Genomic DNA, 23,489 nt, shown 5'->3' with positions numbered 1-23,489 from the left:
CTGATCACCGACAACGACGAGACAGCCTATAGGGAGGAGGTCATAGACCTGGCCGGGTGGTGCCAGAATAACAACCTATCCCTCAATGTAACCAAGACTAAAGAGATGCTTGTGGACTACAGGAAAAGGAGCACCGAGCACGCCCCCATTCTCATCGACGGGGCTGTAGTGGAACAGGTTGAGAGCTTCAAGTTCCTTGGTGTCCACATCAACAACAAACTAGAATGGTTCAAACACACCAAGACAGTCGTGAAGAGGGCACGACAAAGCCTATTCCCCCTCAGGAAACTAAAAAAATTTGTCATGGGTCCTGAGAGCCTCAAAAGGTTCTACAGCTGCAACATCGAGTGCATCCTGACCGGTTGCATCACTGCCTGGTACGGCAATTGCTCGGCCTCCGACCACAAGGCACTTCAGAGGGTAGTGTGTACGGCCCAGTACATCACTGGGGCTAAGCTGCCTGCCACCCAGGACTTCTACACCAGGCGGTGTCAGAGGAAGGCCCTACAAATTGCCACCCCAGTCATAGACTGTTCTCTCTACTACCGCATGGCAAGCGGTACCGGAGTGCCAAGTCTAGGACAAAAAGGTTTCTCAACAGTTTTTACCCCCAAGCCATAAGACTCCTGAACAGGTAACCAAATGGTTACCCGGACTATTTGCATTGTGTGCCCCCCCCCCCCCCCCTTTACGCTGCTGCTACAATCTGTTCATCATATATGCATAGTCACTTTAACCATACCTACATGTACATACTACCTCAATAAGCCTGACTAACCGGTGTCTGTATATAGCCTTGCTACTATTATTTTCAAATGTCTTTTTATTGTTGTTTTATTTCTTTACTTACCTACACACACACACACACACACACACACACACACACACACACACACACACACACACACACCTTTTTTCGCACTATTGGTTAGAGCATGTAAGTAAGCATTTCACTGTAAGGTCTACACCTGTTGTATTCGGCGCACGAGACAAATAAACTTTGATTTGATTTGACCATGGTGCTACCGTACAGAGTGCTGTTAAGGTGTTTTAATCAATAACTTGGTGATGTGAATATATTTAGTATAGTTTTATCTAAAAAGGAAAACATTTTAATGTTGGTCCTCCTTTCCTCCTCTGAGGAGCCTCCACTGTTCCTTATTCAACATGTCAAAGAGGCATGTTTGTTCTAAAAAGCATATTCCTGGACTCCCGAGTGGCGCAGCGGTCTAAGGCACTGCATCTCAGTGCTTGAGGCTTCACTACAGGCCTGGGTTTGATCCCATGTTACAAATGGCTTCTGGGTTAAGCGGGAGGGTGTTAAGAAGCGGTTTGGCGGGTCATGTTTCAGAAGACACATGAATCGACCTCTGCCTATCCTAAGCCCGTTGGGGAGTTGCAGTGATGAGACAAGATCGTAATTGGAAATCCTGAAAAAGGTGGTCAAATACAAATAATTATATAAAATCAAAAGTATATTCCTATCTGAATGTTCCAATGCACGATAGAAAGTAAAAAACGTAGCGCCGATGTTATAGGTCATATCTTTTGAATGCTAAGGGCTAGAATCAAGCTGTGTTCTCTGAGGAAAAGAGGGAGACTTGCCTACGTTGGCTACAGAACATGGCTATGAAATTCAGTGGGGAAAGTGGGAGGGTTGAGCGAGACTACAAATTCAAAGACAGACTACTTTTCTATACTCAAAGAAGAGAAGAACATAGCTTGACTATTGTTTTACTATTAAACTCAATGTTATTGTTTCTAATTTCATAAAGCAGCTTGTGTTTCATAACCAGGAAAAGGGTAGCTAACTAGAATGCTGGTGGTGACGGGTTAGCTACGGGGAAACAAGAGAATCGACTGTGTAACGTGTATAATCGCAGGCGGAGCTAGAGCCGAGCCTGTCTGCCGACACTCATCGCTTGCTCCTCCGCAGCTCACCAGCTGATGTAGGCTGTGTGCTGGGTGTGTGTCCTTCCCACTGCTGAACAGAACTGCGCTGTGCATTTGTGCTGCTCATATTAATTGTCCTTATAACTGAACATTTCTCAATCTCTCCAAAAACTATTTTGCAGTCCATATTATAGTCACAGAGATAATTTTGTCTCATTTTAGTCATTTCCGTTTAGTTATAGTTTTTTCTGTAAATATTTAGTCAGTCGTCAATTGCCATCGAAAAATTGGTCTGTGACGAATATTTTTGTCACCATTTTTTATAACGAAATGAACACTGGTGTGTGTGTGTGTATGAGTTTGTGCGCTGCCTCTTACTTCTGCAGGGTGAGGTTGAGGTTGTCAGTGCAGGCTTTGATCTTGTTCTGGGCCTCCAGGTGGTTCATGCCGTTGGTGGCGATTCCGTCGATAGACAGAACTACATCTCCCACACTCATTTTGGCTTTGGCTGCCTTGCCCCCATCGGTCAGCTGTAAAGACACACAAAACCAAACATACAGGTTGAAATAAAACTAAAATAAACATATACTGTACGCTTGCATTCATTTACTAAAACACTATAAAATTACAGTAGTCCGTCACTATCCCAGGACTGGGAAACTCTATGCTATATTGAGCATAGCTTAGTGTATTTAACCTCCATGCCCTGGAGACTCCCAGTGTCTACTGTATCAGACTCTAAAGACTGATATACAGAATCTCTTTTCATTCATCCTCCTTAAAACAACTTTCTTAAACAAACATTCAGTATGCATGAATTCATTTCAAACTGTCCATTCAACTCTATTTGTTCAGCTCTCTTACCACAGAAAATCTGACAAAAGGCTAAGAAGGACTGATCAACCCCGCAAAGCAAACCCCATGAATAAAAACAGGAACTGATCATTGTGAAATTATGAAACTACACAATAAAATATAGATGCATTATTTTATATTGGCCAAGCAGCACTGTGTTCTCTCACTGTGGTGTCGTATGTAACCTTGGTTATGTAACACAGGCCTTTTCTCTCTCTTTATGATGCTGGCCACTTATCAGCTGGGCCCAAAATAGACCAGGCAAACTATCCTGGGACACAAAGTCAGACAGACAGGCCCTTTACACATGCTGTGTGTACAGACAGACAGACAGACAGACAGACAGACAGACAGACAGACAGACAGACAGACAGACAGACAGACAGACAGACAGACAGACAGACAGACAGACAGACAGACAGACAGACCCTCTACACATGCTGTGTGTGCAGTCAGTCAGACAGACAGACAGGCCCTCTACACATGCTGTGTGTACAGTCAGAGAGACAGACAGGCCCTCTACACATTCTGTGTGTACAGTCAGACAGACAGACAGGCCCTTTACACATGCTGTGTGTACAGTCAGAGAGAGAAACAGACAGACAAACAGGCCCTCTACACATGCTGTGTGTGCAGTCAGACAGACTGACAGACAGGCCCTCTTTGATCTGAGGAGGAGGGAAGCATGTCATATATCTGTCCGGACAGCTAATGATTTGACTATGTAGGTCCTAGGTGGCATGCATGTCTCTGACTTCTAAATAAAACAGTGGATTGAAGTAGAACACATTCCAACACATTCCACTAGGGACTAATGCACTCTATGTTCTTCTAACCCACTTGGCTTTGATTTAGAAAGAAAGGTATCCCAAGGTAAAGACAGGCCGAGGGCCATAACCTATGATTAGAGGTGCTTATGATGAAGAGGTTCCCATGAAGTTACAATCTCCTGACAAAGCCCCAGTTTACTGTAACGGCCTAAAGCAGGGGTGTAACGGCCTAAAGCAGGGGTGTAACGGCCTAAAGCAGGGGTGTAATGGCCTAAAGCAGGGGTGTAACGGCCTAAAGCAGGGGTGTAACGGCCTAAAGCAGGGGTGTAACGGCCTAAAGCAGGGGTGTAACGGCCTAAAGCAGGGGTGTAACGGCCTAAAGCAGGGGTGTAACGGCCTAAAGCAGGGGTGTAACGGCCTAAAGCAGGGGTGTAACGGCCTAAAGCAGGGGTGTAACGGCCTAAAGCAGGGGTGTAACGGCCTAAAGCAGGGGTGTAACGGCCTAAAGCAGGGGTGTAACGGCCTAAAGCAGGGGTGTAACGGCCTAAAGCAGGGGTGTAACGGCCTAAAGCAGGGGTGTAATGGCCTAAAGCTCTTCACTGACGAGTCGCGGTTTTGTCTCACCAGGGGTGATGGTCGGATTCGCGTTTATCGTCGAAGGAATGAGCATTACACTGAGGCCTGCAATTTGGAGGTGGAGGGTCCGTCATCATTGGACTGAGCTTGTTGTCATTGCAGACAATCTCAATGCTGTGCGTTACAGGGAAGACATCCTCCTCCCTCATGTGGTACCGTTCCTGCAGGCTCATCCTGACATGACCCTCCAGCATGACAATGCCACCAGCCATATTGCTCGTTCTGTGTGTGATTTCCTGTAGGACAGGAATGTCAGTGTTCTGCCATGGCCAGCGAAGAGCCCGGATCTCAATCCCATTGAGCACGCCTAGGACCTGTTGGATCGGAGGGTGAGGGCTAGGGACATTCCCCCCAGAAATGTCCGGGAACTTGCAGGTGCCTTGGTGGAAGAGTGGGGTAACATCACACAGCAAGAACTGGCAAATCTGGTGCAGTCCATGAGGAGGAGATGCACTGCAGTACTTAATGCAGCTGGTGGCCACACCAGATACTGACTGTTACTTTTGATTTTGACCCCCTCTTTGTTCTGGGCCGTAGTTTGCCAAACCCTGGCCTAAAGGCTAGCCATATGACTGTATTATCTAATGTACTCTATCTACGGTCAAGGTCAGACTGAGGTAGACAGTAATCTACTAGATCTCTTGATCCTCTGTGTCTACTATGTACTGAGAAAAAATTGTGTTAAATACTACTGTTTGCTTGATCAGGTCATCAGTGATAAGTTGTGATGTAGGGCCTGAGAAACGATAAGGAGGGTTGTTGCTCTTGGAGGAAGGATGTGATCTTATCGGAGCTCCAGTAATGACTTTAGCTGACTGCCTGGTCTGTTGTGTTGTGAAGGAGAGGAGAGGAACGGCTGGGGGACATAGAAACGGGTACAGTAGATCATAGTTTCAGTCTGTGTTGTTATCTATGAAAGTACAAAGCGATAAGCACTAATCGCCTGATGTCACCTTAGATCTATGTTCATTATGATGTGGGCTTGTGGGGAACGTTTCAGAAGCGGGGACTATTTAGAACAGGAACAGAGATTTTAAATAATTTTTGTATTTAAAAAAATCTCAGTCATGAGATATACAGTAGCCTAAGAGTTTTAGGACTTACAGTAAATCGTAAACTTTAAAAACTATTAAAAAAAATAACTAATGTACATTCCTGACAAATGCAACACTTTTTCCCTTCCCTTTGCAATACTATCCATTAGACACTAATACACAGCAAACCCACATGAGTAAACTACCACCCGTTTGCCTGACCCTGGCCAGGCGACCAGCCAGCCTGAAGCTGAATGCTGGCGCTAACACAGTAACACAGGATATGTCCTGACAGGAAGCAGCCCGACAAAACCACGACAACGGGGATGACTATCTCCCAGGTGTGGCGGGAGGCAATTACACAAGCCTGCCTGGCGTTCAGCTCGTCAATCACTCAACACTCCCCCTGTACACTCAACACCTGTGGAGACATTACACTGGCCCAAACAGAGCTCAGAACCGCCTGCATCCATAAAATAACACGGGTAGCTTTATTATGCAAGGAGCCTCACCTCTCACAGTTATGTTATATGGGTCTAAATTCCTGTGGTTTAGAAGGCACACCAATGCTAGACATACACTGAGTGCACAAAACATTAGGAACACCTTCCTAATATTAAGTTGCACCCCCGTTTGCTCTAAGAACAGGGCATGGACTCTACAAGGTGTGGAAAGCGTTCCACAGGGATGCTGCCCCATGTTGACTCTAATGCTTCCCACAGTTGTGTCAAGTTGGCTGGATGTCCATTGGGTGGTGGACCATTCTTGATACTCACGGGAAACTGTTGAGCGTAAAAAACCCAGCAGCGTTGCATTTCTTGACACAAACCGGTCCGCCTGGCACCTACTGTCTCCTCACCTTCATCTACACTGATTGTAGTGGATTTAACAAGTGACATCAATAAATCGTTCACCTGACCTGGTCAGTCTATGTCATGGAAAGAGCATAATGATTTGTACACTCAGTGTATTAATTTGACATACTAGTGTAGAGTCTGTGGGAGTCCTGCAGGCCATTATGCTGAAGCATGCCGAGACAGACAGAAGCAAGATTTTATAGAGGGTGGACCTCTCTTCTGTATCTGTCACTATTATTATAGTAAAGGTATAGTGTATCGGGTCTTAATATAGGTGGGCTAAGCTTCCTCAATTTGTGATTACATCACCAAAGATGGAGGATACCTCTCGTTGCACAGCAACAGCAGCTGTTGTTGTTTTCAGACCACCTCATCACAGAGTCTCTGAGTCACATTAGTGATTATTCAGCCAGAGGAGAGCCTCAGCCTAGACTGTCAATGAAGCCCCTATTCACTCCATTCACTGCATTGTGTGCAAGGCGGCATAAAGGCTGCAGGTTGAGCAGCATGACGCTGTGAAGACCTGAACACACAGGATGTTCTCTCCCTCTCTGGCTCCGCTGCCCAGCAATCCCTCTGATCCAGGAAGTTAGATAACCTCAGTAGGTAGAAACAAAGGAATCAAGAGCAGACTGTTCTGTACTGTACTGCCTGGAAGTCAGGAGTGCTATAGCGTAGGCTTCATTATAAGAGAGAGAGAGAGAGAGAGAGAGAGAGAGAGAGAGAGGGGGAGGGGGGGAAGGGGGAAACCCCATGACACACTTTCCTAGATTCCTTGTTCTTTGTTGCAGTTTCTTTTATCAAGGAAATCATCATGTAAAACCTGCAGGAAGTACAGGAAGCATAGCTCAGGCATACTGTATGCATAGCGTAAATTCACAGGCATACTATATTTTTAAGTAGACCGGCACACACTTATGCACACACACAGCACAGTAGCCCAGTAAAACCCACAAAGCCTCGACTCATTTCTCTTTAAGACTGTTAAGTGAAACTACTTCAACTGCTCTCTGGGGTGTAATTGGTGGCCAATCTGAGGCTTGATAAATACAGTACAAACTCTATTACAGTGAGTCTAAGCATCCCTGGAGAACAGCTAGTCCAGACTCCATTCCCCAGGCCTAGGCCCAGACAAGGCCCAGACAAGACCTAGACCAGGCCAAGACCAGACCAGACGAGAGCCAGCTGACTCAGTCTGACCAACACATAACAGCCCTTCTCAGTCCCTCCAGTGCCCTGGGGTCAATGACATTGTCAACAGTAGGGTTATGGGAGGGAGCACAGCTCAGTCTAAGCACTCAACAGGATTCCAGTGTGTGGTTATGGTCAGGGAAATGTGGATGTGTGCTTGAGTAGAACAGCCATGTGAAGCGCAGCGGCAGGGGTGAAATATTTCAGTTTGGGACAGCCTTACCCTTTAGCCATCTAGGAAGAAAACAATGAGACATACCTTAGTCTATATTTGGTATGATAAATTCTCATCATCATCTCCAGAAACAGTGCTTTTAAGACAGAGGCTATGCTTCCCTTTTCTTCCTTTTAAAGCTCTGATAAAAGTATACTGTATGTGTGCTTTACTTAAGCAATAAGGCCTGAGGGGTTGTGGTATATGGCCAATATACCACGGCAAAGGGCTGTTCTTATGCACAATGCAACTCGGAGGGCCAAGAGTTCTCATTTACAACTGCGACCTGGCCAAGATAAAGCAAAGCAGTGCGACAAAAACAACAACACAGAGTTACACATAAACAATATTTAACCAGGCAAGTCAGTTAAGAACAAATTCTTATTTACAATGACGACCTAGGAACAGTGGGTTAACTGTCTTGCTCAGAACAACAGATTTTTTACCTTGTCAGCTCTGGGATTCAATCTAGCAACCTTTCGGTTACTGGCCCAATGCTCTAACCACTAGGCTACCTACCGGCCTACTCATTCAGACACCCATTGTGAACAGTCACATTTAGAGGTCGACCGATTATGATTTTTCAACGCCAATACCGATACCAATTATTGGAGGGCCAAACAATGCCGATACCAATTAATCGACAGATTTTTTTATTTTTATTTGTAATAATGACAATTACAACAATACTGAATGAACACTTATTTTAACTTAATATAATACATAAATAAAATCTATTTAGCCTCAAATAAATAATGAAACATGTTCAATTTGGTTTAAATAATGCAAAAACAAAGTGTTGGAGAAGAAAGTAAAAGTGCAATATGTGCCATGTAAGAAAGCTAACGTTTAAGTGCCTTGCTCAGAACATGGGAACATATGAAAGCTGGTGGTTCTTTTTAACATAAGTCTTCAATATTCCCAGGTAAGAAGTTTTAGGTTGTAGTTATTATAGGAATTATAGGACTATTTCTCTCTATACAATTTGTATTTCATATACCTTTGACTATTGGATGTTCTTATAGGCACTTTAGTATTGCCAGTGTAACAGTATAGCTTCCGTCCATCTCCTCGGTCCTACCTGGGCTCGAACCAGGAACACATCGACAACAGCCACACTCGAAGCAGCGTTACCCATGTAGAGCAAAGGGAACAACTACTCCAAGTCTCAGAGCGAGTGACGTTTGAAACGCTATTAGCGCGCACCCGCTAACTAGCTAGCCATTTAACATCGGTTACACCAGCCTAATCTTGGGAGTTGACAGGCTTGAAGTCATAAACAGCGCAATGCATTGTGAAGAGCTGCTGGCAAAACGCACAAAAGTGCTGTTTGAATGAATGCTTACGAGCATGCTGGTGCCTACCACCGCTCAGTCAGACTGCGCTATCAAATCATAGACTTAATTATTATATAATAAACACACAGAAATACGAGCCGTAGGTCATTAATATGGTCGAATCCGGAAACTATCATCTCGAAAACAAAAAGTTTTTTCTTTCAGTGAAATACGGAACCGGTCCGTATTTTATCTAACGGGTGGCAACCCTAAGTCTAAATATTCCTGTTACATTGCACAACTGTAACGCCCTGGCCATAGAGAGGGGTTTTTTGTTCTTTATTTTGGTTAGGCCAGGGTGTTACATTGGGTGGGCGTTCTATGTTCGTTTTCTAGGTTTTTTGTATTTCTTTGTTTTGGGCCGTGTGTGGCTCCCAATCAGGCACAGCTGAAGTTCGTTTTTGCTGATTGGGAGTCACACATAAGGAGCATGTTTTTCCTTTGGGTTTTGTGGGTAATTGTTTCTGTTGAGTGTTTTGCACCTGACAGGACTGTTTAGCTGTCAGTTTTCTCGTTTTGTTTTGTGTAGTGTTCTTTATTTAATGAAAATCATGATGAACACCAACTCCGCTGCACCTTGGTCTACTCTCTCTTCCGACAGCCGCTACAACAACCTTCAATGGTATGTCATAATTACGTAAAATTCTGGAAAATTAGTTTGCAACGAGCCAGGCAATGAACGCAAGAGCAGTGACACAATTTCATGTTAGCAGGCAATATTAACTAAATATGCAGGTTTAAAAATATATACTTGTGTATTGATTTTAAAGAAAGGCATTGATGTTTATGGTTAGGTACATTGGTGCAACGACAGTGCTTTTCTCACAAATGCGCTTGTTAAATCATCACCCGTTTGTCGAAGTAGGCTGTGATTCGATGAGAAGTTAACAGGCACCGCATCAATTATATGCAACGCAGGACACGTTAGATAAACTAGTAATATCATCACCCATGTGTAGTTAACTAGTGATTATGTTGAGATTGATAGTTTTTTATAAGATAAGTTTAATGCTAGCTAGCAACTTACCTTGGCTTCTTGCTGCCCTCGCGTAACAGGTAGTCAGCCTGCCATGCAGGCTCCTCGTGGAGTGCAATGTAAGGCAGGTGGTTAAAGCGTTGGACTAGTAACCAGAAGGTTGCAAAAACGAATCCCCCCTGAACAAGGCAGTTAACCCCCGTTCCTAGGCCGTCATTGAAAATAAGAACGTGTTCTTAATCTGACTTGCATAGTTAAATAAAGAAGAAAAAATAAGATTTTTTGGGGGGCAAATCAGTGGCCAAAAATACCGATTACCGATTGTTATGAAAACTTGAAATCGGCCCTAATTAATCGGCCATTCCGATTAATCGGTCGACCTCTAGTCACATTATTATTTTATATAATGAGCGGCTAACAATCTATCTTGCTATGTAATAACGTAATTGTGAAATCCTAAAAGAGCTTAGCTCCTCATATGAAATAAATATGACTGACAGACCACCATTCCCCGTCCACTCAACAACAGCACAAAAGACAAAAATTATTCAGTTTCAGAAGAGGCACCAGAATGCTTCTCATTACATGTGTTTGACAGATGAGAACGAGGCAGCCGTCCCAATGGATGACATATCTTCCATATTTACCTCCTCTTTGAATGTGATCTAACCACATGATGCATGCTGCTGGTTGCTGGTGTGTGGCTGTGGCGCTGGTTTCACCACAGAACTGCCTCCTCTATTACTGGCTAGTTACGGGTAATGAATGAATGTTCCAACAGGATGACACCAGAGTTCTGAGCGTTTCCGTTTACAGATGAACAAGTACTCCAGCTCTCTCTGTGGGCTGGTGACTGAACCTGAACAGTGCCACTGGGCCAGGATCAGTTAGTAGTTAACGGTTGACGTGGTATTACCAAGTTAACCCGAGGAAATGCTCTTCCCTCTGGTCTAATGAGAGGAACCATATTTGCATTCTATCTAGATGAAATCATCTCTGGTATTGGCATTGAGAGTAGTGCCCCTTTCACAGAGGAAAAATATACATCTCTATTAAGCTGTGGTTTCTGACAGTCTTCACAATGGTGCTAATTAAGAGTTCTAATGAAAATGTATGATGTGAGAGTGGTATCTCTTTATCTCCACTGTGACTCACCATACAGAGAGAGTACACCAGGACATCTTTCCTCCCCTTCAATAACCACTAATTGTATCCATGCGCATCCCATCTGTCTTTTACAAGACAATTAGCTCTTGTAATCAGATAATCAAATAATGACAACATAATCATTTAAATCTAATTCAAGACTAATAAACTGCTTGAATTAAAACGTTTACTGATCAATGCTCATATTATTATGAGGGTGATTGTAAGATTAGGCAAGCATGATAAAATAATAATGGAATAGGAACCAACAGCAGATGACTTGTTATTCTCAGAACCAGATGACAGGGGGATGGGGGTTTGGACGGAGAGTGAGTGAGGAAGATGAGTGGAGCTTTAGGAGAGCTTTGATGTGGAGAACAAAGTTTCTTATGAAGACAAAGAGCAGCAGTTGTAGATGTAGTGTTATTATTCCTTGAGTTACTGCTCTAGAAATCCTGCCAGAAACATTGTAGCTTCAGTTGGCTTCCCCTGCCCGGTGTGTAGAATTCTAGCAATCCAGATCATGTCAGAATATATTGATCAAATAATTGATTTAAACTAACTGTTAAAAAGGGGCAATATTATAAAACTCATGAAGGATGTTGTAGTTGATCTGATATGATATCTTTTATCCCAACATTTTTATACATTACATTTTAATCTTGTGTACTAACTCAACTCAGCAGGTAGCCTAGTGGTTAAGAGCGTTGGGCCAGTAACCGAGAGGTCGCTGGTTTGTATCCCCGAACCAACCAGGTGAAAAATCTGTCAATGTGCCCTGGAGCAAGGCACTTAACCCTGATTGCTCTGGATAAGAGCATCTGCTAAATGATGTAAATGTATAAATCACCAATTTTAGTATACACACCTACACCATATTTACAAGTTAGGCAGAGTGTCTGTGGTTGTAGCATTAAGGAGTCAAATTAGAGGAAGTGACTTGTGAGTGATTGGGAAATGGATGTGATGTCTGAGACAGTGTGAGGGCCTTATATGGAGTTGTTACTACAGACATAGGATCTTAATTTGAGACAGTTTGCTATAGCAGGAAAATAATCCTGCAGGGAAAATCACATCTGAAATTTCAAAATGGAAATTACAAACTCCAGAAGCCTTTTTAATCCTCAAATACAATACAAGTTTTATATCTCCGGCATTGCAGGAATGTTGTCCTGCAACATGGTGATCACATCAACATCCTACATCTGTATCAGCCTGATAGAGACAATGCAGTTTGTGACTGACTGTCCTCAAACAGAAAACGATATATTGCAAACACTGATCAACACATGGCTATTTTAAAACATCCACTGGGTCAGAGCAAATCAGATCCCTCTCTTTCATTTACCTTTACGCAGACAGTCTTATACAGAGCAGCTTACAGTAGTGAGTGTCTACATTTTTCATATTTTATTTTGTACTGGTCCCCCGTGGGAATCAAATACACAACCCTGACGTTGCAAACACCATGCTCTACCAACTGAGCCCCACGGGAACTTCACCACCATGTGAATAAAAACCTCTAACTTCTTTAAACGGCAATAAACTAAAATATGAATAGATCTAGTTACTGTGTGGAGACAAGGCAACGGCCCCAGCATGTCTATATAAAAGCTGATTAAAGGCCCTGAACCCTCTGCCTTGTAGAATCACTGGGATGAATCTGTGGAGGTAGCATTCCTCGGTCTGTGTGCTGTTCAGCTAAACCACAACCTGCTGGGCCAGTACAAGCAGGACAAATGGCCCAGAAAGAACATGGTGTGGTAGAGAGCTGAGGTGCCGGTGGCGTCTTGCCTTTTATACCACACACCTGTTACAGCCTACACAGAACGTTCTGTGGGAAAGAATACGAGAACAGGAAAACAGAGTAGAGAAGAGAGGATAGAGGACAGAAGAGAAGAAAAAAGAGAGGAGAGAAGAGAGAAGAGAGCAGAGGAAGAGGTACAGTAGAAGATGATATAAAAGAAGAGAGGAGAGGATGAAAAGCTTTGAGGAAAACATCTTATTAACAGCCACTTGAACAGGGCAGGCTCTTGTCCATCCCTGTCTTTGGCTGGGTTGTCATGGTCTGGTTCCAGCCATTACCTCCTGCAATCACACTGCTGCTGAAAGCCAGGACCCATGAGATAAACTGCCGCTGGCCCAAGGCTGGCACTTTCACGACTAATGCCATGAAAACACAAACAAAACATTCCAAAAGCAAGACCAGTACTTCAGACTGAATACTGAATGCCCTACTTTGCCCTGAAACAAATTGCCATCGCGGAGTGGTGATATTAATAAATGAATTAATGACAGCAATCACCTGATTACCATATGTCAAACACAAAACAACAAATTCATAACTACAGCTGTGTGTGTGTGTGTGTGTGTGTGTGTGTAAATGTGTCCTCTTCATAAAACTGAAAACTGTCATACAGGAAATGGCAGTTTAACTCTGATTTCAGACATATTAAGCAGTATGTGTGAAACTGAAGGCCTGCTGGTGCAGCTCATGCAGACCTGTTTTCCCTCAATTGGCCACGGTAAGCAGGATGCATGGTTGGTTGGTGTGTAATAATACTGAGAGATCTGCTTCCACCAGCTCTGAAGCAAAAAGACACTGGGAGAGTTCCTGAGTACTTACAATCCTATCAAGTCCCAACCGGTAGAGAGACAAAGCCGATTGTGTGTAGTGTTACTTGATAACCATTAAACCAGGGATGGGCAACTGGCAACCCCCTTTAGAAGGCCCTCGGATATATATATTTTAACTCAGTCGGGGTCTCAACATACTGTTGCAAGTTAGAATAGTAGAATACACAGGGTGCAATATCGAAATGCGGTTGTGCATCAGCAGTTTTTCTCTTGTTATGTCACTCACTTATAGTCGCTCAATTAGCCCATGTCAGCTAACAATTTTAGATTGGTAAGTTAGTCTAGTGATGACTTCAGATTTTTGTGGGCCTCACCCCCATCAAAGTTGCCCATCCCTGCATCAAACAAGCCTTCCAATATGTCAGCCATTTACTGTACTGTGTTCATATCACTTGAAAATGAAGTTTAAACATATGATTAACTTTATATTAGAAACACATAAAACATACAAGGCTTTATGAAAGAGTTGGCTGACATCTTCTCTCAGTTCTTGTGGTGTTAGGTAGTTGTGTGATGTTAGGTAGTTGTGTGATGTTAGGTGGTGTTAGGTAGCGTAAGTTGTGTGGTGTTAGGTAGTGTGCGTTGTGTGGTGTTAGGTAGCGTGAGTTGTGTGGTGTTAGGTAGTGTGAGTTGTGTGGTGTTAGGTAGTGTGAGTTGTGTGGTGTTAGGTAGTGTGAGTTGTGTGGTGTTAGGTAGTGTGAGTTGTGTGATGTTAGGTAGTGTGAGTTGTGTGATGTTAGGTAGTGTGAGTTGTGTGGTGTTAGGTAGCGTGAGTTGTGTGGTGTTAGGTAGTGTGAGTTGTGTGGTGTTAGGTAGTGTGAGTTGTGTGGTGTTAGGTAGTGTGAGTTGTGTGATGTTAGGTAGTGTGAGTTGTGTGATGTTAGGTAGTGTGAGTTGTGTGGTGTTAGGTAGCGTGAGTTGTGTGGTGTTAGGTAGTGTGAGTTGTGTGATGTTAGGTAGTGTGAGTTGTGTGATGTTAGGTAGTGTGAGTTGTGTGGTGTTAGGTAGTGTTAGTTGTGTGGTGTTAGGTAGTGTGAGTTGTGTGGTGTTAGGTAGTGTGAGTTGTGTTATTTTAGGTAGCGTGAGTTGTGTGGTGTTAGGTAGCGTGAGTTGTGTGGTGTTAGGTAGCGTGAGTTGTGTGATGTTAGGTAGCGTGAGTTGTGTGATGTTAGGTAGCGTGAGTTGTGTGATGTTAGGTAGCGTGAGTTGTGTGGTGTTAGGTAGCGTGAGTTGTGTGGTGTTAGGTAGTGTGAGTTGTGTGGTGTTAGGTAGTGTGAGTTGTGTGATGTTAGGTAGTGTGAGTTGTGTGATGTGAGTTGTGTGATGTTAGGTAGTGTGAGTTGTGTGATGTTAGGTAGTGTGAGTTGTGTGATGTTAGGTAGTGTGAGTTGTGTGATGTTAGGTAGTGTGAGTTGTGTGATGTTAGGTAGTGTGAGTTGTAATAAAACAAATTCAGATTCAGATCACAGACCAACTGATTTCTCCAGAGCAGACATTCCTGTCGCCCTGCCGTCTCGTTTGTCTTCCTGGCCAATGACTTGATCTCAAACGTTTAACATTTTTAAACAAACCAAGAAGCGAAAACAGTGGAGTGAAATAAATCAAAATGGAGTGATAAGTTACTGGAACCATAGATAGAATTGTTTTACTTCGCCATGCCATCAGGGTAGATTGGAAGCAGCTGCCTGACTACACACTACTCAGACACACTGACCAAACAGATGTAATCTGGGCTGAAAAATGCATTGCATTGCTATGAAACCCACAGTTCTATTGATCTATGCATTTTGTAGATCCGATGACTAATAGGCATATTAAACATTGTTATGTCTGAAAGATGTGTGAATCTGGATTAAAGATGGATTAATTGATGTAGTTCAGGTTGTCACACCTAGTCAGCCCGTTAACAACCCTTTCCCTCCCAACACAGTACTTTATTATCCACTCTTTTTTCCATCGTGATTGACTGACTGCCATTTCCATTCCATCTGTCATTCATCCTCAGACACTGAGTGGACGTGTTGATGTGTTTCTGGCTCAGTATTCTGGCCTGTTAAAGTAGCAGCTTTAAACATTAAATACCGAAACGTCTGCTCTCACTCAACTCTCTGCTGCTGATACCCTCCTGCCAGTTCAAGGGATGGTTAGGATTTTGGGGAAATAAAAATGAAAAGATATGATTAGGTTCTCATTTTATGAGGAACACAGGACTTCAAGGCAGTCTGGTTTTATTGATAAGATCAAAGATGGACTGGCCATCACTGGCAACAGGACAACAGAGAAGAGGAGAGGAGAAGAGACTGAAACAAATCTCAGTCAAGTTAAAATGAAAACAATTTCCTCCTATCATGATGCATTTCAGTTTAATCCAGAGAGTACTAAGAATAAACACACCACCTAAACCCACAGTGGTGAGATCAAATCATTAGGGATGCAAAATTCCAGCAACTTTCAATAAATTCCCTGGTTTCCACACAATCCCAGTTGGAGGATTCCCAGAATCAGGAGGGAGTAAGCAGGAAACCCGGATCATCCAACCAGGATAAAAAAACATTAAAAAAGGGAATATATTGAGAGTTCCTGGAATTTCGCAACCCTACAAACCATAAACTAGCTCTATGGGCGCATGTGGGATTCATGCAGGAAGACCAGACCAAGCCATTGCCTAAGGCTAGTTAAATGAGGGGTGTAAATATCACTGAGGCAGACCTAAAGACCCACTGTAGATGTGTGTTTCATAGGGTAGATATGATATCCATCCACTGTGTGTGTTGATGACGTACTGTTAGTGTCCATTAGTATCTGAATGGGTAGAAATGTAACCACACACTATTTAACAAAGCCACAACCACAAACCACTAGACCTTAAATCTAAAATATGAACAATCTGGACTTTTTTACTGTCTTCCCGCTGCGCTTCCAATCGCAATAAATCTCCATCTTCCCAGTTTGGTTCTCTCTCTCTCTCTCTCTCTCTTTCTCTCCATCTCTCCCTTTGTACCTCTCTGTATCTCTCTCTCTTTCTCTCCATCTCTCCAATTTTACCTCTCTGTATCTCTCTCTCTTTCTCTCCATCTCTCCCTTTGTACCTCTCTGTATCTCTCTCTTTCTGTCTCTTTTTTAATCTCCCCTGTCCCTGATCCCATCCGTAGCACAGCACAAATCACAGGCCGATAATACAGAGTTCACATGAATCCATCCACACCCTGATAACTGGCACCGATAGAGAGAGCGCTAACCATTGTGCTCTCCAACTGAATAAACCCTACTAAAGCTTTACTAGGAAGGCAGGGAGACAAGGAGAGGGAGAAGGCCAAACACACTATATTGGGTCCATATGACATACTGTACTATCAGTTTAAGGTCTTGTGAAGTCTTCAATTTCTAAGTCTTATTCTTCTTGAAGAGATTGTATTAACACGATATTACTGGAGACAGATAAAGGATAGAGAATCATTATTCATCAACTTTTTACGTTTGGGCTGTATGTCATTTGGTCTCTCTACTACGTAAACCATGATCTGTCTTTATGGTTTCCTGAAATACCAGAGGGTGTTTTGGTGGTTTTAATTTATTTTCTCTGGACTGGGATTCTGGTGAAAGCTCAGTTCTATGTCAAACAAGGGCAGGACAGCTCTCCACCATTTGAGTAAAGTTCACTTTATTCCCATTAATCTAAAATAGACATTAAAATAGTTGAGTTACTAAATGGCCCAGGAACCCACATTAGCTCTGCTCTGTGTAGAGTAGTTGGCATTCAATCTCTCTGCAATGATAATTCTCATGTTTTGGGGCTCAGGGTTCTAGAATGAATCCCATGCACAATCCTGAACTGGTATAACTCACACTAATGATCAGTGTTATATAAAAGTACTACTACACTCAAGGAAGTACAAATTCAGAGCAACATGAACTGTGTGTTTAATAACAGACTGAGGTTTCATGAGAAAATCAGAAAACCCCCAGCAAATGTCTATAAAGAAGATTGACCAGACAGAATATACCGTAAATTCCGGACTATAAGCCGCAACTTTTTTCCCACGCTTTGAACATCGCGGCTTAAACAATGACGCGGCTAATATATGGATTTTTCCCGCTTTCCCCAAAAAAACACATTCTGTGATGTGCTCAGTTTTTTGGCGGCGTGAAGCTTTCATTAGACCAATGAAATTGCCGAACGGGTTAAGGTCAAAAAACTTTTTGGTTTACTGTTTAGATTAAATTGAGCGCTCTCAAACTTCCCATCATTCTGATTACGGTAGTCATTTTGTCACCCTCATCATGGCAAAGACACGGAGAAATGCATATGATGCAGCTTTCAAGTTGAAGGCGATTGATCTGGCTGTTGGAAAAGGAAATAGAGCTGCTGCACGGGAGCTTGGTCTTAATGAGTCGATGATAAGACATTGGAAACAGCAGCGTGAGGAATTGACTCAGTGCAAAAAGACAACTAAAGCTTACTGCAAATGTTTTAATTTTTGTTACAAGCCGTGTTTCGTTAAAGCCTATTTATTTTTGTTACAAGCCGTGTTTCGTTAAAGCCTATTTATTTTTGTTACAAGCCGTGTTTCGTTAAAGCCTATTTATTTTTGTTACAAGCCGTGTTTCGTTAAAGCCTATTTATTTTTGTTACAAACCGTGTTTCGTTAAAGCCTATTTATTTTTGTTACAAGCCGTGTTTCGTTAAAGCCTATTTTGTCACGTCCTGGCCAGTATAAGGGTTAATTGTCATTTTAGTTTGGTCAGGACGTGGCAGAGGGTATTTGTTTTATGTGGTTCAGGGTGGTGTGTTAGTTAGGAGGGCGTTTGATTTATTATTTCCGGGTTTTGAGTTATGGTCTATGTTGATGTATTTCTATGTGTAGTCTGGTTGATCTGTTTCTATGTTGAGTTAATTGGGGTGGACTTCCAATTGAAGTCAGCTGTGTGGTGTTGCCTTTGATTGGAAGTCCTATATTAGTTGGGTGTGTTTGTCTGTGTATTTGTGGGAGATTGTTTAGTGTGTGTAAACCTAACAGGACTGTCAGTGTATCGTGCGTTCGTTTTTGTTATTTTGTATGTTCATTTTGGAATTTATTAAAAGTTCAAAATGAACCATCTCAACTCTGCTGCATATTGGTCCTCATTTTCCGATGATGATTTCGCCATATCGTCCTCCGACGAAGAAATCCCTGACATATTTATTTTTGTTACAAGCCGTGTTTCGTTAAAGCCTGTGTAAAGTTCATTTGTTTCAATGTACCGGTAGGCACCTGCGGCTTATAGACATGTGCGGCTTATTTATGTTCAAAATAATACTTTTTTCTAAATTCAGTGGGTGCGGCTTATGTTCAGGTGCGCTTAATAGTTCGGAAATTACGGTACTGTAGATGTTTACTGTGACATCACAGAGCTCTGTGAGAAATGATCCAGACCAAAGGAACTGCTCTGTCGACCAATAACAACAGCTTTTACTGGGCCAAAGTCAGCACTGCTGAAAATAGCTAATGTGGTTCCTGCACTCATAGAATTGACCCCAAAGTATTCATCTCAAAAACTGAAATAATTATTTCTCTCTAAATCATGTCACTATTCAGATGCCAAATCCATATAACCCCAAGTGACTACAATACCCTGTGAGTGAGCCTCACAGAAACTAATGGTTTACTGGGAAAAGCCTGGACAATCATCGAACACAACCTGATACCTGCTGATAGCTTGACCTGAAAAACTTTTACTGCGGTGGGTTTACTCACTGAACTATCAATCAATGACAACTACAGATAACTGTATGTCGCCTTAATTCTAATAATTTGATTAAGTAAGGAAATTCACAGAGTTTGTGTTGCCTAGCGAGTAAAATATGTAATTCCATGTATAGGGCATAAGGCTTAACAATGTTACTGATTTAGAAAGATTACTTCACATACTATTAGTCTTAGGGCCACAACTGACTGTGAAACCTGAGATTCTGATGAAGCATTAATGTTTTGAATGGGGTTCATTTTAATCACAGCTCTCATCTGCTACCTTAACCCTGCACTTTGAAATGTGAAATGTGATGGAATAGTATTTCTCTGTGTAGTGCAGGCCTTATTCCTCCTCTCATAAGAAACAGAGACATAGGCTGACATTAAAACACACACCCTATGTCCAGTAATGGCATGACATTTCAACAGCTATAGATTCCACTCCATGCTGGAATGGAATGACATAAGCAACACCATAATAAAACATGGGGGTAGAGATAGCAACACCATAAAAAGACATGGGGGTAGAGATAGCAACACCATAATAAGACATGGGGGTAGAGATAGCAACACCATAATAAGACATGGGGGTAGAGATCGCAACACCATAATAAGATATGGGGGGTAGAGATAGAAACACCATAATAAGACATGGGGGTAGAGATAGCAACACCATAATATGACATGGGGGTAGCGATAGCAACACCATAATAAGACATAGGGGGTAGAGATAGCAACACCATAATGAGAGATGGGGGGTAGATATAGCAACAGGTTAAATATAGGTTACATACACATATTTGGCAGATGTTATTGCGGGTGTAGCCAAATGCGTGTAAATAAATGCTTGTTCAAAGAGGTGTGCGGGGGGGGATGGAGAGAGAGAAAGAGAGCGAGAGAGAGAGAGAGAAGAAAAAATATACTGTGCTAGTGTGCTGAGCCTCGTCTAACCTACAGTAAACAGTGAGCAGACATGTAAATCAGTCTCGCCATCGTTTAGCCTGCAGGAGAAACAAGAGTTCTGTACCCTCTGTGACTGGATTAATGATCCATATGCTCAATGGATGTGGTCATTGAATGAAAGCTGAGCTGATGTTACCTAAAAAGGAGTGTTGTAGCAGGAGAATTCACAGATTAGTGACACCGACACTCAGACACCAAGAATACTGTACTGTTCCCATACTCTGCAAATCACGAATGGAACACTTAATTTGACAGCATACTTGTCAGCATCATATTCAGTTGCATACTGTTATTCAGTACACACTGTACAGTGCATTTGGAAAGTATTCAGACCCATTTTTCCACATTTTGCTACGTTACAGCCTTATTCTAAAATTGAATAAATGTATGTTTTTCCTCATCAATCTACACACAATACCCCATAATGACAAAAGCGAAAACAGATTTTAGAAATGTTTGCAAATGTATTAAAACTTTAAAACAGAACTACCTTATTTACATAAGTATTCAGAACCTTCGCTATGCGACTCAAAATTCAGCTCAGGTGCATCCTGTTTCCATTGATCACCCTTGAGATATTTCTACAACTTGATTGGAGTCCACCTGTGGTAAATGCAATGGATTGGACATGATTTGGAAAGGTCCCACAGTTGATAGTGCATGTCAGAGCAAAAGCAAGCCATAAGGTCGAAGGAATTGTCCGTAGAGAGCAGAGACAGGATTGTGTCAAAGCACAGATCTGGGGAAGGGTACCTAAAAATGTCTGCAGCATTGAAGGTCCCCAAGAACACAGTGGCCTCCATCATTCTTAAATGGATGTAGTTTGGAACCACCTTGACTCTTCTTAGAGCTAGCCGTCTGGCCAAACTGAGCAATCGGGGGAAAAGGGCCTTGGTCAGGGAGGTGACCAAGAACCGGATGGTCACTCTGACAGAGCTCCAGAGTTCCTCTGTGGCGATGGGAGAACCTTCCAGAAGGACAACCATCTCTGCAGCACTCCACCAATCAGGCCTTTATGGTAGAGTGGCCAGATGGAAGCCACTCCTCAGTAAAAGGCACATGACAGCCCACTTGGAGTTTGCCAAAAGGCACCTAAAGGACTCTCAGACCATGAGAAAAAAGATTCTCTGGTCTGATGAAACCAAGAATGAACTCTTTGGCCTGAATGCCAAGTGTCACATCTGGAGGAAATCTGGTACCATCCCTACGGTGAAGTATGGTGGTGGCAGCATCATGCTGTGGGTATGTTTTTCAGCGGCAGGGACTGGGAGACTAGTCAGGATCGAGGGACAGATGAACGGAGCAAAGTACAGAGAGATCCTTCATGAAAACCGGCTCCAGAGTGCTTAGGACCTCAGACTGGGGCGAACTTTTACCTTCCAACAGGACAACAACCCTAAGCACACAGCCAAGACAAAGCAGGAGTGGTTTCGGGATAAGTCTCTGAATGTCCTTGAGTGGCCCAGCCAGAGCCCGGACTTGAACCCTGAAAATAGCTGTGCAGCAACGCTCCCCATCCAACCTGACAGAGCTTGAGAGGATCCGCAGAGAAGAATGGAAGAAACTCCCCAAATACAGGTGTGCCAAGCTTGTAGCGTCATACCCACAAAGACTTGAGGCTGTAATCTCTGCCAAAGGTCCTTCAACAAAGTACTGAGTAAAGGGTCTGAATACTTATGTAAATGTGATATTTCAGTGGGTTTTTTTATACATTTGCAACAATTTCAAGAAATCGTATTTATCTTTATCATTATGAGGTATTGTATGTAGATTGATGAGGAACATTTTATTTAATACATTTTAGAATAAGGCTTTAACGTAACAAAATGTGGAAAAGTCAAGGGGTCTGAACTTTCTGAATGCACTGTACATACCATATTCAGTTACATACAGTTACATACATGCTAAACACACAGACCAGCAGGCTACACTAATACAGTAATTTCCTGGTCTAACATGCACTTTCCCTAACGCTACCACTTCTGGACATCATCTCAGACCAGACATCAGCTCACATTTCAACTGGAGAGCTCAACTAATAACTCGAAATGGGACCATTTTTGTCCACAGTGTAGTTCAATTTAAAAGAAAAGTCTTGCCATTTCACGTCCACATCCATATATATTTCACATGACAATGCAGATGATGTAAACATGTCTTTACTCTACATCTGATACAGACTCAATGATCAGATCAGGATCACTTTTAAAGGCCCAATGCAGCAGTTTTTATCTCAATATCAAATCATTTCTGGGTAAGAATTAAGTATCTTACTGTGATTGTTTCCAATTAAAATGGTCAAAAAGAAACAAAAATAGTTTCTTAGCAAAGAGCAATTTCTTAAGCAAAAATTTTGCTAGGACTGTCTGGGAGGGGAAAACTGAGTGGGGAGGGGAAAACTAGCTGTTATTGGCAGAGAGGTTTGGAACTCGCTTTCTTATTGGTCTATCAACTAATTTCCTGCCTGGCAGGCGAAAACTCCATCCCACCAAAACAGGCTGAAATTTCAGTCGGCCTTTTCAAACAGCTCTTACACTAAAATGACATTATCATCATTTTCACAATTTCACAGTATTATTCCAACCTCATAGTTTGGAAATATATATAAAACACAGGAAAATCACATTTTTGACTGAACTGAGATTTTAAGGAATAACTCCAAACGCTGTGCTTGTGTAATAACCCCGTAGCATCACCATGCTCCATTCCATCTGTTTGATTTATTACTCAGGTTCCTCCTCCTGCTTTGTACTGTGTTATTACAAAGCCAAAGCTATGTCCTGGTTCTATTGAGATCACAGAGACAAGCTACAACATCTCCCTGTCAACCTCCTCCCTCTAATGAAAATATATAATGTGGCCAGTAGAACAGCTAAATTAAACAAACTACAAGCACAGTAGCTAGCAGACTACAGGCCAGACTCAAATGTGAAACCGATGCTGTACTTAAGCTAGCCACTTCCAATTGTAGTCCTAAAATCGAGTGTGATAGGTGTGTGTGTGAACGATGTTGAGTCCTCATTGGCTGTCAGATTACAGAACCAAAACAGTCCACCATGGTTAAAATGTAGTCCACCCTGCCCTATTACGGGTTCATCATGCCTTAATTACACACAATATAACTAAAACACTATCCATCATAACACTACAATGCCTTTTTATCATCACAAACATAAAAAAGGCAAATATGCACCCTAACCAATTATGTCTCATTAGCCTTCAAGAGTCCTGAAGAACAATCGACTAGTCTG

The 23,489-nt window shown here is 42.5% G+C and overlaps 1 protein-coding gene across 3 annotated transcripts in view; it reads right to left on the bottom strand.

The window, feature by feature from the left end:
* LOC106568185 (PDZ and LIM domain protein 5) overlaps positions 1–23,489 on the bottom strand; it is a 112,588-nt gene that overhangs the window by 59,729 nt on the left and 29,370 nt on the right. For all 3 annotated transcript variants that reach the window (XM_014138300.2, XM_014138301.2, XM_014138302.2), the window contains exon 3: positions 2,272–2,423. In XM_014138300.2, coding sequence (XP_013993775.1) covers positions 2,272–2,423 — 152 coding nt within the window. The remainder of the gene's footprint in view (positions 1–2,271; positions 2,424–23,489) is intronic.

This window comes from Salmo salar, chromosome ssa13 (assembly GCF_905237065.1).
Source record: "Salmo salar chromosome ssa13, Ssal_v3.1, whole genome shotgun sequence".
Lineage (NCBI taxonomy): Eukaryota > Metazoa > Chordata > Actinopteri > Salmoniformes > Salmonidae > Salmo > Salmo salar.
The sequence above is the reverse complement of the archived record's forward strand: the minus strand, read 5'-3'. Positions and strand labels throughout refer to the sequence as shown.